Genomic DNA, 12516 nt, shown 5'->3' on the forward strand with positions numbered 1-12516 from the left:
TGGCTAAAGTTTATGGCAATGTTTTTTGTTAGTATTTAATGTCAATTTGTTGGTATGAAATATCGAAAATATTCCAGTTCCTAATTTTTTTTTTTTCTATATTAGAGAGTTAAATATGCGTGGGGAAAAAGAACTGTAGTCTTTTGATCCTGTTAGACCAGGAAAAAGAAAGATGGATAGTAGGACAGAATTGAGAAGATAGAATCAACCTATTGTGCATGCTTGCTGGCTGGAACTTTTGTTCTCCAGTATTTTTACTTGGCACGGAGTTGGTTTAAAATGAGAGTGAGGGGAGTTTCAGTTGTTATCCAAACATAAATCTGGCATAACTTACTGTGTATTAGGAATGAATGCCTGGCACGTACTAGAGACAAAATACTCGCTCTGAAATTGTGCTGTGTATTAGCAAAGGAAAAACAACGTGGTATTACGTGACATAAATAAAAGCAGAGAAGTTTCTGTAAAGCTCCCTGTATGATTCCATCCAGCACACCCACACTTAGTATTTGCTGAACAAAGATTAAGGGCAACAAATCAAGACATAAATTTTATAGTTGTCTTGGCAAAACATTTTTCTGAGAATGATTACTTGCCAAGTCTTTATGAATTTGAAGATAAATATCCTGTCTGCAAACTAAGAGCAAACCCTCTTTTAGTTAATAATTGGCAAAACGGTTCTGTCTTTGTGCAAAAAGATTACAAGTGACTTTAGCTTTACTTAGAATATTAATTAATATTTAGACATTAGCTCTATGTAGCCTCTTCTACCTCCTTAGTGCTTTACTTTATGCATATATTACTGGTGGCCATGCAAAAATCTTTTTTTTGATACTTGGTTTGGATAAAGGGGGCAAAAAGTATAGGTTGTATGTGTTATGAAGGCAAGTGCATAAAGCAAGCTGAAAAAGAACCAATAATTGCATTCATTTATTTGTTTCCAGGTATTCCAGATCTTCATCACAAATAGTGAAAAGAGATGAGATTACAGGTCACTTATTTCCAAGGTTGTCTACATTCTTCAAATACTTCATTTAGACTTTAAAAACTTGAAAACTTTTGCAGCTACAATGTATGGTTTTAGTTGTCTTTTTATATCAGAATTTGCAACAGCTTGGCTTTTCACAGAGGAGATTTTTTATCAAATGTTACCAAGCAAATGGCTCCTGTAGGTCTAGTTGTTAAGTTTTACAATATATTGCTGTGGTAGTTAGGGGCATGCACTTCAAACAGTTTCCAATGTATAGAGAGAAGTTCTGGAGAGAAAACTCTGAAATAATTTTGATGTAAAATGGCATCTCCAGTGCAGTATTTTTAAAAGGTGGAATAATGCAATTGTAATACAGAACACTCAGACGATTTCTTTCTGTAATGTCCATAGCATTCAGGAGATTAATTTATAGTTATTAGAAATTGAACTACTTGCATTAAAGCAAAAAATTTGTGACTTAGCAAGCACAGTAATAATACATTCCACTACTTTTGCAATATTATAGAACCAGAACAGCTGTATTTAAAAGAATGTAAATAATTACTCTGTTTTCTTTCAGATGGGCGGTGGATGGGAACTGAACTCATGTTACATTTGGCTTTCTCAGCAGAGATGTTGGAGGCGGTAAACTTTTGGCCTCTTGCTTATGAGTTCTTTGCTACTGAGATTACCTGTCGACATGAACGTGTAGGACAGTTCTTTGACCGTTAATTGCCAGTTTAAAATTTCACTGATGATATTAACACAGGAAAATGATGTTTTGCTCACTGCCACTGAAAATTCAGTAATGAAGTGAGTTTGCCCATTTGCTGCAAGTTAGACAGGAAAAGGACATAATAGGTTTCCTTCACTAGATCAAAGTGTATCTTTCAGTTACTGTCATGTATTGTTACCATAGGTAGTATTTGTGTGATAAACTACACACGAAAGTAAAAGATATGTAAGAGACTTCTGATGCCTTAATTGGCAAAGGTAGTAGTACCAAAACCAACACAAACCAATATTGTCTTACAGGTAGCCTTCATGTAGAATACTTGGGACCTTTCAAAATTAGAGAGAGCAGAGAAAAGGATCACAAAAGATGCAGACATGGGAAAAACTTGTGTTTGGAAATAAATTAAGATTCTTTGTCTTAAAAATAAGATGTAATAATAATACACAAAAATGCAAAGAGTAGAACTAGAAGACACTTTTTCCTGTTGTCTGTAATAAGGCAAGGGATTACTTACTGCTTTCAGATTCAATCACATGTTGCTTTTCATACAGATAATTTCAAAAGCAAAATTTCAAACCATTGAAAGAATATTTTTATTTCAGTAGCATCTGTAGAGGCAAATACCAAATTATTTCCTCCTCTTCCTGTTCTGTTTCTGTCAGAGAAGTCCCTAGTTCTTTCAGTTTTTCAACTGTTCCACTTGCTGTCTGATAAGTTTAATGATTGTTGATAGAGGTTTTCAGCCCCCAAGCCTCACTTTTGACTAGAGCAGCACTGAATAAAGCAGTAAGTGTGCCTAAATGTACTTAACAACATTTTGTTTGTCACTAGTGAGGTTCAAACTGTGGCGAGTATACTTTCCTTCTGTATCTTCAGTTCATCTATTGAAAATGATGTTCCAGGAGATTTTGACTGGTAGGGTATGGTTTGCGTTTTCTGACCTGCACGTTGCCTCATTCTTCATTACAGTCAAGTTGTTTTATCAACAGTGTTTGAGTCAAGACTCCCTTTCAGTACTGAATGCTACTAGTAGTACTATGCTCTGTCCATAGTAGTTCTCATAAACATCGTTCTCCTTGATCACCACTTGAGAAAGAAGGAATAACTTTTGCCCTTACCTCAATGATTGCCTCATCAGAGGCCTGTCTGGGCAGGTTTTGTTACACAGTACTCCTTTCGAATGTATTACTGTATGTGAAGAAGCGAGTATGCACAAATTCTGAACTTTGAAAGTTCTTAAAGACTGCAGTAGCCTCTCTTGTTAGGGTAACTTAAGTGTACTTTGACTTTTTACCAGTTAATAAGATCTTGCAGGAAATCTCCTTTCCAATTTATATAGATCTTGATGTGGATGGGGGTTTGATGGCTAGATGTGGTAACTGTCTCGTAGAGTCAGTTGTGTGGTACAGAGATGTAATTGCTGTGACAGGTGGAACACGTTTAACCTTAGCTCAGGTGACATTAATTGTCTGTAGGACGTCTCTGTGCTTAGTATCTGTAGAGTGGCTGCTGCTAGAGCGCCTTCCTGTTTTCTTGGCAGTCTGCGTACGCTTTGGAGAATAGTCCTTTGATCTTGAATGACCTGAGGGCTCTTGGGCACCTTGGTCCCGGAGTCTTTCGTTAGCAGGAAAGTGGTGTTGGTATGGAACATTGCTTGATGTCACTCACAGTGTAAATTTATACATAGACAAGAAAAACACGTTTCTTGCCTGTAACTATTGTTCTTGTGTTGTCTGTGTGTTCAAGACTCACTGTTCTGCGTTTGTTCATTGGAGTCCCTGAAGGAGTCTTTGAGTTTATCTCAGTCTTTAAAAATCCTAAGAGGCGAAAGAGCTGGGTTTTTAGGACTGCTTACAAAGCATACAGATGTCAGAGTCCTGTACGTGCACCCCTTGTTAAATGGACATATTTGCAATGAATGTGAAAAAAAGCCACATACGGGTAACAGAAGAGTAACAGTTACAAATAAGCAGATCATTTAATCATTAAACTCATCCTCAAGACTAAAGACATTTGCAATATTTCCATAAACAGAGTTCTTTTTATGTAAATTGATTATGGAAGAGATATGAAGATGCATACTTCAGTAAGTAAGATAAATCTATATCCAGTAATGACCAAGATATTCTGAATTTATGTTGCCCCAACTCATATCAATCTAAAATTAATTTACTTTCCTCTGAAAATATCTTATATTTGCATCTGTTAAAAAGATGTAACCGATCTAGATGGCCCATAGGTCTAGCATCCATTACATTAATTCCTAAGTTTTACATTATTAAATTATACCATGAAATGTGTTCAGGAAAGCTTACAATCAAGTATGTACTTAAAAATCAGTTTCATTAAAGACTCTAAGCATTAACTCCTCATTGTGTGATGATGGTATTTTAATTGGCAGTAGAATTAAATGAATTTGAGTGCCTTAGATACAAATCTCTGTATCTTTCTGTGTTTGGATTTCTTTGAAAAGTAATTTCAACTTTACATGTGCCGGTTTCATAATTTTTAATATTAACATGTCAGCATTCTGAAGCTAAATAAGGTGAGCTCACGAGTACATATCAGTTTAGCTTAACATTAGCGTTGTCACTTGATGAAACTACATAGCATAGAACCTACATAGCAAGTCTTGTTAAAATTGCTTTCTTTCGTTTGTCATGGTCAGTCGTTGGTAGTTGTTCGTAGCCTTTCTTCATTCCTGAAGTTCCGTTCAGAGTAGACTTTTACTTGATTGTTCTTTACTGAAAACTTGAACATGAAGGTGCTAGGTTGTTTTATAAATTGTAAATCTAGAAGTAGAGAGACATTGGAGGGCACAAGTACTTTATTTATTATTTGGGGGGGGATCTTTAAATGGTTGGGCAACCCAACTCAAAAGTCTGTCAGCTTTGCAGTTCCAAATAAGGAATGTACGCTTTGTCTGGTTTGAATAATCAATTATATATGAAACGTGAAATACTACTTTTAAAATCCAGAAAAATGAGTTAAATTATAATACTCACCAGCAGAACCTAGGTAAGTTTTGTAGAGGGAGATGCAATTTTATTAAAGTGATAATAGATGGAAAAGGCAGGCAAGCTTTTGAGCATATAATGCTTTCTTCTGCAGCAAACATCAGGATAAGTGCAGTTTGAAACCAACTGTGTTATATTCATGTTTTACTGAGATAATTTGAAGGGAAAAGGCTATCTGTAGTGGATGAAGAGATGCTTGGAAAGAGAGAGATGGTAAACCTGTGAGGCAAGTCAGGATCACTTGGAGAACTCTGTGTCCTGCAGGAAGAAGGACGTTGGGGTATGCCCTAATAACTAGCTCCTGACAATACTTGGTAGAGTTACAGCTTTCAGCTCTTCAGCTCTGCATTTGAAAGTGTTTTGTAGGACTCTCTAGAGGGTTAGGAGTGAGAGTTAGTGGAATGGCTTTTTTGTGAAAAATGTTCTGCGTTTGCTTACTGAATGTTTCTGTCCATTTTCCCTTCTCTGTGTGTGTTAATCCTAGTAAATAATAGTTGTTTGATTTTTACCCACAATTACCTGAAGCATATAAAGTTCTGCTGTGTGCATATCTAAAATTGAGTTTTTTGTAGTAAAAAGATCATTTTTAGTCAGAAGATGTTAATCATTCATTTTCAAGATCATATGAAAAACTGGCAGCTTTACTTGGTGAGACAGTTTGATAAAGTCTGTCTTGTCTGATTTAAAGATCAGGTTTGTGTCTTGTATCTTTTGATGCTATGTATGCATATACATGGAGATAATAGGTGCTTCATTCCATTTGTTAAAGTGGAGTTTTAAAGCTAACTGATTCCTGCTACTTGAAGTTCCATTTTTGAGATATATGTATAGAGTGTATGGATGTATGTAAGTCATAGGAAAATTATTCATGTATAATTAGGGGTAAAAGTCAACTTGAAGTTTCTATTTCAGAGAGTTGCAAATGAGGGTGGTGATTATTTACAAAAGCACTTAATATTGCATAATAATGATACAGGCATCAATCTAAAATCAACAGGAATGCTCATTGAGGAAAAATAAAGTATAAATCTTAGAAAAATATCTCCTAGTATCTCTGCAAGACAACATATCTAGATTTTGCTGTCATTGCTCGCTAGTACTGCAGTAGCACATTGTTAAACTATAAGATGAGTTTGTCTTTCTGATGTGTTGGGGGTGGCATTGCTTTGTTTGCTTATGGGTTTTGCCTTAGATAATCACTTGCCTTTTTTTGTGTATTTTGTCTCCTTTAAAGGTCGTTTATATGCAATGCAGACAGGGATGAAGATTGATAGTAAAACCCCAGAATGCCGTAAATTTTTATCCAAACTTATGGATCAGTTGGAAGCTGTAAGTAGAATTTTTATTGTTCTCTCAAATGATTCATGATGTTACTTTAATTTTTATTTAAGCTTCTGCAAGTACTCTCTTTTCTCTGTCAGCAGTCATTGATGCAACTGTTCTGTATGCAGGCATACTGTATGAATTTAAGTTGTATGTAATAAATTGGCAGAAGGATTAAAAGGAGATAAAGCTATATGTGTATATATATGTTTATATGTATGTATACATGCACAAACATAACTGAAATTTTATATGGCAGACATTTGCCATAAGATTTTGTTTAGACAGCATTAATTATAGTACTTCATACATAGTCTCATGAGAAATCGTAATTCATTCTGAAATAAATACAGGAGTTCTAGAAGACTTTTTGTATTGATTTGTCTTTGATTCCTTGAAGTCTGTGAGAGTTATTTGCACTGCTGTAAGACTGACTAGCCTTGTCCTTGGGTACTTTTGAAATTTTTGACCTAAACTGTTGTACCCAGGGAGTTTTTTTAAAAACATTCTCTAGAAGATAAAGATACTTTTGATCGTACCCTCTGTTAGAGATTGGGGATCTGATACTACGAATTTTTGTAAGCTCGGTCTTACCTGTGTGGGTAAGAGATAGCTATGCTGTGTTCTTTTGAGTGCACCTGATAGTATTAAAAAGCAAACAACCTTAAATAGAACAGAGTTAAACAAAGAAAGGTAAAGTCATTGTATACATGGTCCATTTAAGTTCCAGGAGCTGTTTATGTTCATATGCTGTAGTTTCAGTAGTCTCGAGGGAAGTAGTGTGTGGATTTTAAGGTTTAAGTGCTCATTTGGAAGCGGAAAAGGCCATTGAAGAATAAAGCAGTGATTCTTGTTGTGTTGAATATTAATGAATCCATCCAAAATCTAGCCATAGCAATGCCTGAAGAGTTTGTGTGAAACTAGTGCAACAGCCTTCAATTCTTCAGGAAAAAAAATTTAAACATGAACCATTTGTCTTTTTTTCCATACCTTGTGCTTCTTGCTGTGTTTTATCTCTGATTTTTAGCAATGGAAGATCAGTGTACAGTGACTTCTTGGTGGGTTATTTCGTCAAATTTTGACATCTTTAATGGGTTTGGTTTTCATGTTCAAAAGGGAGGAGAGGTGAGATTAAAACTCTGAAAGACTTTACTCTTCCTAAGGATTGTTAAAATCTGTTGGATCCCTTGTGGTACTGCAGCAACTAATGTGTCTGCAGTGTTCAGTTACCCCTTTTGTTTCAAATTTGGAAAGACTAGAAAAGCAGCAAAACTCCATGATTTCATCTTTCAGTTGCTGGTCAGATTGTCTGTGTGACAACTGATGCTCAGGTGTTGCAGTTACTTCTACATAGCCAAGTGGTGGAGGGATGGAGACACCACTTCTAAGCAGATTTGATACAGCATTTTTGGGGCTAGGAAGCTTGGATATATTGACAAGTTGGACCTCTGCAGTAATTTAATAGCAGCTATTTTCTGTCTGCCCTTAACCGGCAGGGGACACAAAGGGGTGCTTCAGGTCTGCGCTAAATGTTTCTCACAGCTTTCTCCGTGTTGCCACAATTGATTATTTTAGAGGTTAAGACAGAAGCTTACAGGCAATCCTGAACTTTATAGTAGCAAAGAATAAAACAGTGTAGATCCATCTGGAAATTACCAGATGTGTTGTTTGCAAGAAACATCATGATATTCCAAATATGTGAATTAATTAAATACAATGATTTTTGTATCCAAAATGCATGTTTCTGTCAGAAATATTTTTACATATGATTGTCTTGTTTTGCTTTTCCAATAGGTAACTGTTTCATTTAAATATTTTTAGTAAAATTAAACCAAATTTGCTTGATTTTAGGTTTAAATTATGAATCATCATTTAAAACATCAGTACTGCTGTACTGAATCACAGACTGTGTGAAGGGTAATTTCAAAAGTAAACAACTTGGTTAATTTCAATATTTTTAGAAGTGTATGTAACTGCATTTGAAGTCATCTCCCTTGAACATCAGATCAAGTGTAGTAATAAGTTATTTTCTGAGTGTAAGGTGTGTATATAGGCTGGTGAAATATATATATATATATATATAACCAAATCATTCTCTTCCTCAGTTAGCTTTAGTATTTCATTTCAGTTATGTATCTTGCAACTTCCAAACTGTGGTACACTAACAAGAAAAACAATTACACTTTGCAAAAAAAATAGTTTTCAAAATTATTTAGAGTATGAGTTTGACAAAAGTCTTCAAATTTGAAGTTCTATTTGGAAAGTTTATATTTCACTGTTGAAATCAAGTAACTTTTCTGGCAACATTCTATGTATTAAAAAGTTGGCAGCAATCTAAAAAATATGGAAATGCAGCTTGCATGATTTAATTTTCTTCACAGGCACAGTGTGAAAAATAACTCCAGAAAAATAACTGCCATTCAGACATTGTTTTTAAATCTTGTGGCAAAATAAAGGCCACAGGTTAGTATCATGCTGTGTTCCTGTTTTTGTTCTCTAAGGATAACCTGAGATTTCCTGATGTGTGAATAGTAAGCCTATTCAGAAGCTGTAAATCCACCTGTTGTAACTGTTAGAGGGTTATTTGCTTTACTGATTTTTTTTTTTCATTAGGAAACCTGAGGATTCTTGTACTCTAATGTCTTTGAAAAGAGGTCTTTGAATTGCAGCACACTGCTTACCATGAAAATTCCAGTAAATCCCTAGGTCACTAGGCTGGTCAAGGTAGGGCTCAGGTGCTTTGAAAGATGTAATGAACAGTAGTGAAATAACCTTACAAGAGAGAAGATACATGATCACTCTGACCTCCAGTAGCTTTATAAAGCAGGCATTACTTTATCAACTGAATTGTGTTGAATCCTGAAACAGGCTTCAGAGTGCTTGGTCTTTCGGATTGTAAGGGGAAAAATATCTGTAGCTACTCCTTCACAATATTGTAGTTGTGTTTATTTTTAATGGGTTGTTTTGCTTTGTTTTTAAGTATTTTGTGATTGAAGATGGTATTCAGAGCTACTTATTTATAATATTTATCCCTTCAAAAGAATGTGCTTTCTCTCTAGCATGCTGCTTTTAGCGTTTGTTATGTTAGAAGCTGGAGGTTTGTAAAATAATTAAAGTATATGTTTGGGTTTTTTTTAAAATTGTACTTGGCTTTGCCTAGATCAGCAGCTTGTTCTTGTGTTTGAATTAGATTGCAGAATTGCTAAGGTCTAATAAGGTAATGAATGTATTTTTTCCGACTTTTTGCAGATGAAAAAGCAATTTGGTGATAATGAAGCAATTACTCAGGAAATTGTTGGTTCTGCTCATGTGGAGAATTACGCTTTGAAAATGTTTTTGTATGCAGACAATGAAGACAGAGCTGGGCAATTTCATAAGTAGGTGAAAAATCTTTGGTTTTGTTATCTGAATTAAGATACTGGTCAGGAAATTTGAATATACAAACTCTCTTTAATTTGACTGGAAACAGGAATTGGGCTTTAATGCATTCATTTCTCTTTCAGAAAACTTGATTTGTTACTATTTGTATGTCTCTAACTTCACACATTAACTGTTATCCTCCTTCTTGTGTTCTTTAAGAGGTTGCTCACCTACTGGCAAGCCTTCTAAAACCGAAGGCTAATATTGAGCTTGACATCAAGCATGTTATAGTTTCTACTGTCCAGTGATATTAAAATAATCGTGAGGATACATTATGTGGTTTGATTTACAGCAATTATACAGCATGTTGATGGCTTTTTCTAAGCTAATATAGGGTGTCCTATGTCCTATATTGAACATTCCAAACTAGAAACTAAGTGCAGAACACATGACCAGCTTTAAAAAGTACTGAAGACTTTCTGCATAGTAGTCAATATATTGCTTAATTTAAACATTATGAAGTAAGTTCTGTAACATCAGATTAAAAGAAAAAAATTAGTGATGATTGGCTTGAAATAAGCCAGGATTGTCTAAAGTGCCAACTTCTAAAATGTGATCCTGAGAGACTGACATTACATTAGCTAGTGAAATGTTTTATCTTTTACAGAAACATGATAAAGTCCTTTTATACTGCAAGTCTCCTGATAGACGTTCTAACAGTATTTGGGGAGCTCTCTGAAGAGGTAAGTGTTAGGGATATCAGTGTATTATTGTAGAATGGTTTGGTTGGAAGGGACCTTAAAGGCCATCCAGTTCCAACCCCCCTGCCATGGACAGGGACACCTTCCACCAGACCAGCTTACTCGAAGTCTCATCCAACCTGACCGTCAACACTTCCAGGGATGGGGCAACCACAGCTTCTCTGGGCAACCTGTGCCACTGCCTCACCACCCTCATCATGAAGAATTTCTTCCTTATATCTCATCTAAGTCTTCCCTCTTCCAGTTTAAAGCCATTGCCCCTTGTCCAATCACTACATGCTCGGGTAAAAGTCTCTCGCCTTCTTTCTTTTAAGTCCTCTTTAAGTATTAAAAGGCGTCAGTAAGGTCCCTGCGGAGCCTTCTCTTCTCCAGGCTGAACAATGCCAACTCTCTCAGCCTGTCCTCACAGGAGAGGTGCTCCAGCCCTCAGATCATCTTCGTGGCCTCCTCTGGACGTGCTCTGTGCTCCATGTCCTCCTTGTGCTGAGGACCCCGGAGCTGAAGGCAGTACTGCAGGGGGGGTCTCACCAGATCGGGGTAGAGAGGCAGAATTCCCTCCCTCGACCTGCTGGCCATGCTGCTTTTGATGCTGATTGCTTTTCTTAGCACAGGTGCAAATTACTATTTTAGTTCTGTAAAGTTGGTTTTATAATTTGTGAATATAAGCTTCAAAATACATAGATTCTAATTGTGTGTAGTCAAATACATGTTAGTAACTGATAAGGAATTGTGCTAAGTATTTCAAATAAATTATATATGAAGTATTCGACAACTGTTACCTGTTGGAAGATGCTTCATGACTTAATTGTCAGTGAGAAATTCAAAGTCTGATTTTTACTGTGAGACATACCATTACATTGAGCAAGTGGGATTGATTATAGGGAAAAATGATGCAAGGTTCCTGGCTTTTTCCACCTTCACTTTTTTCACCCTGCAAGCAAGAGCTTTAGTGATTGTAATTGAGGTGGAATTGTTTTAGTTAGAATAGATATTTTTGGTTTTGCAACAAACCCCACTTTTAAAAGGTGGTAAGTTGGAAGAGTGTGAATTTACTTCTTAAAAAATGGCTTGCTATCTGACCATTAGTATATGAATGTTTTAATTCAAAAATTATCTAGTAAAGTAACTAACGCAGTGCTCTTTATGGCAGGTAATCTTTTAATCAAACAAGTATTCCAGAATTGGCTGGACAAGATCATGATTACTTTTAGTAAGGTGCACCAGAATAATCTTTGGGTCTCTTTTGAAACAGACTTTTCTATTAGGTGCATGGTCAGCTGCTTTCTGTTATTCGTGCCCCACTGAAGAAGTTATTTCCGATATAGAAGGGCAAGTGCTCTTAATAAAGTATTGCTTGTTCTGAAAACTAAAAGTGAGATTTCCTTGCTAAATTAACTGAATGAGAAGGTCAATTTGAAAATGTAATGGTATAGTTGATAACTTCTGGCAAGGAAAAAGAATCAGAGAAAGCTGCTACTGACTCATGAAGACAGGTTTCAAATCTTGTTAAAGGGATATTGAAATACCTGGAAAAATTAATAAGAAACAACAACGATGCTAAACAAAATCAGCAAGTGCTGATCAATTAAGTGCTGAATATGTCTTGGGACATCTAAATCCACACAGGTAATCTACAAATATTTTTTTTTTCTCACATGCAAGTACAAGTGCCTTAGAACACAAAAGTTCTGCTGCTTTGCAGACCCATGACAAACCTGTGGTTGTGTTGATCCCAAAGTATTCCATGCCCTGGTTGGAATTCACAGACTTGACATCCCGTATGTAAATCCCCAATCTGATAAGTGTGCCGAACATGCAGGCATGTTTGCTCAGTTTAAAATGCAGTTGCCATGGCTACTTTCGTTTGTAAATATTGGAAGGAAGGTAAAGGGATGGTTTTGATAGAGGTGTAGTGAATGCATTTTAATAAATCTGTCATCAGGATAGGCTTTTTCATGGAGAACATTTCATTTGCAAAAATGAACACCATATCTTTCTCCTGGGCTGTGTGAGCATCCCGGTGAATAACAATGTGTTAAGTATGAGCAAGGGAGTTTGCTGAAGATACTCATTATACTGTTACTCTCTACCCTGTTCTAGGTGACAGTGCAATAGAGTTTGTGAAGTAAAATTTTGAAATTATGTTATTAATTCTCAAAAACTTTGGATGTAATTTCGGTCAGGACTTTTAAAGAGAGATTATTCTATCTACCTCAGTTTCCAAACCACTTTACCTGTGATTGTTACTATGGAAATTTAAGTTCACTAGTACCTTGCAGGTGATGACGCTGATGTGAAACACGCGATCAACCTGCATTGTTCACTTGGCCAAATTATTCCACTCATGCTTCC

At 35.9% G+C, this 12516-nt stretch overlaps 1 protein-coding gene across 1 annotated transcript in view; it reads left to right on the plus strand.

The window, feature by feature from the left end:
* Positions 1-1071: 1071 nt before the first annotated feature.
* Positions 1072-12516, plus strand: part of VTA1 (vesicle (multivesicular body) trafficking 1) — a 31403-nt gene continuing 19958 nt past the window's right edge. The window contains exons 1-4 of the mRNA XM_009710156.1: positions 1072-1165; positions 5955-6049; positions 9293-9420; positions 10071-10146. Of these exons, the coding sequence (XP_009708458.1) occupies positions 1072-1165; positions 5955-6049; positions 9293-9420; positions 10071-10146 (393 nt within the window). The remainder of the gene's footprint in view (positions 1166-5954; positions 6050-9292; positions 9421-10070; positions 10147-12516) is intronic.

The sequence above is a fragment of the Cariama cristata genome, unplaced genomic scaffold (genome assembly GCF_000690535.1).
Source record: "Cariama cristata isolate BGI_N322 unplaced genomic scaffold, ASM69053v1 scaffold2141, whole genome shotgun sequence".
Taxonomy (NCBI): Eukaryota; Metazoa; Chordata; class Aves; order Cariamiformes; family Cariamidae; genus Cariama; species Cariama cristata.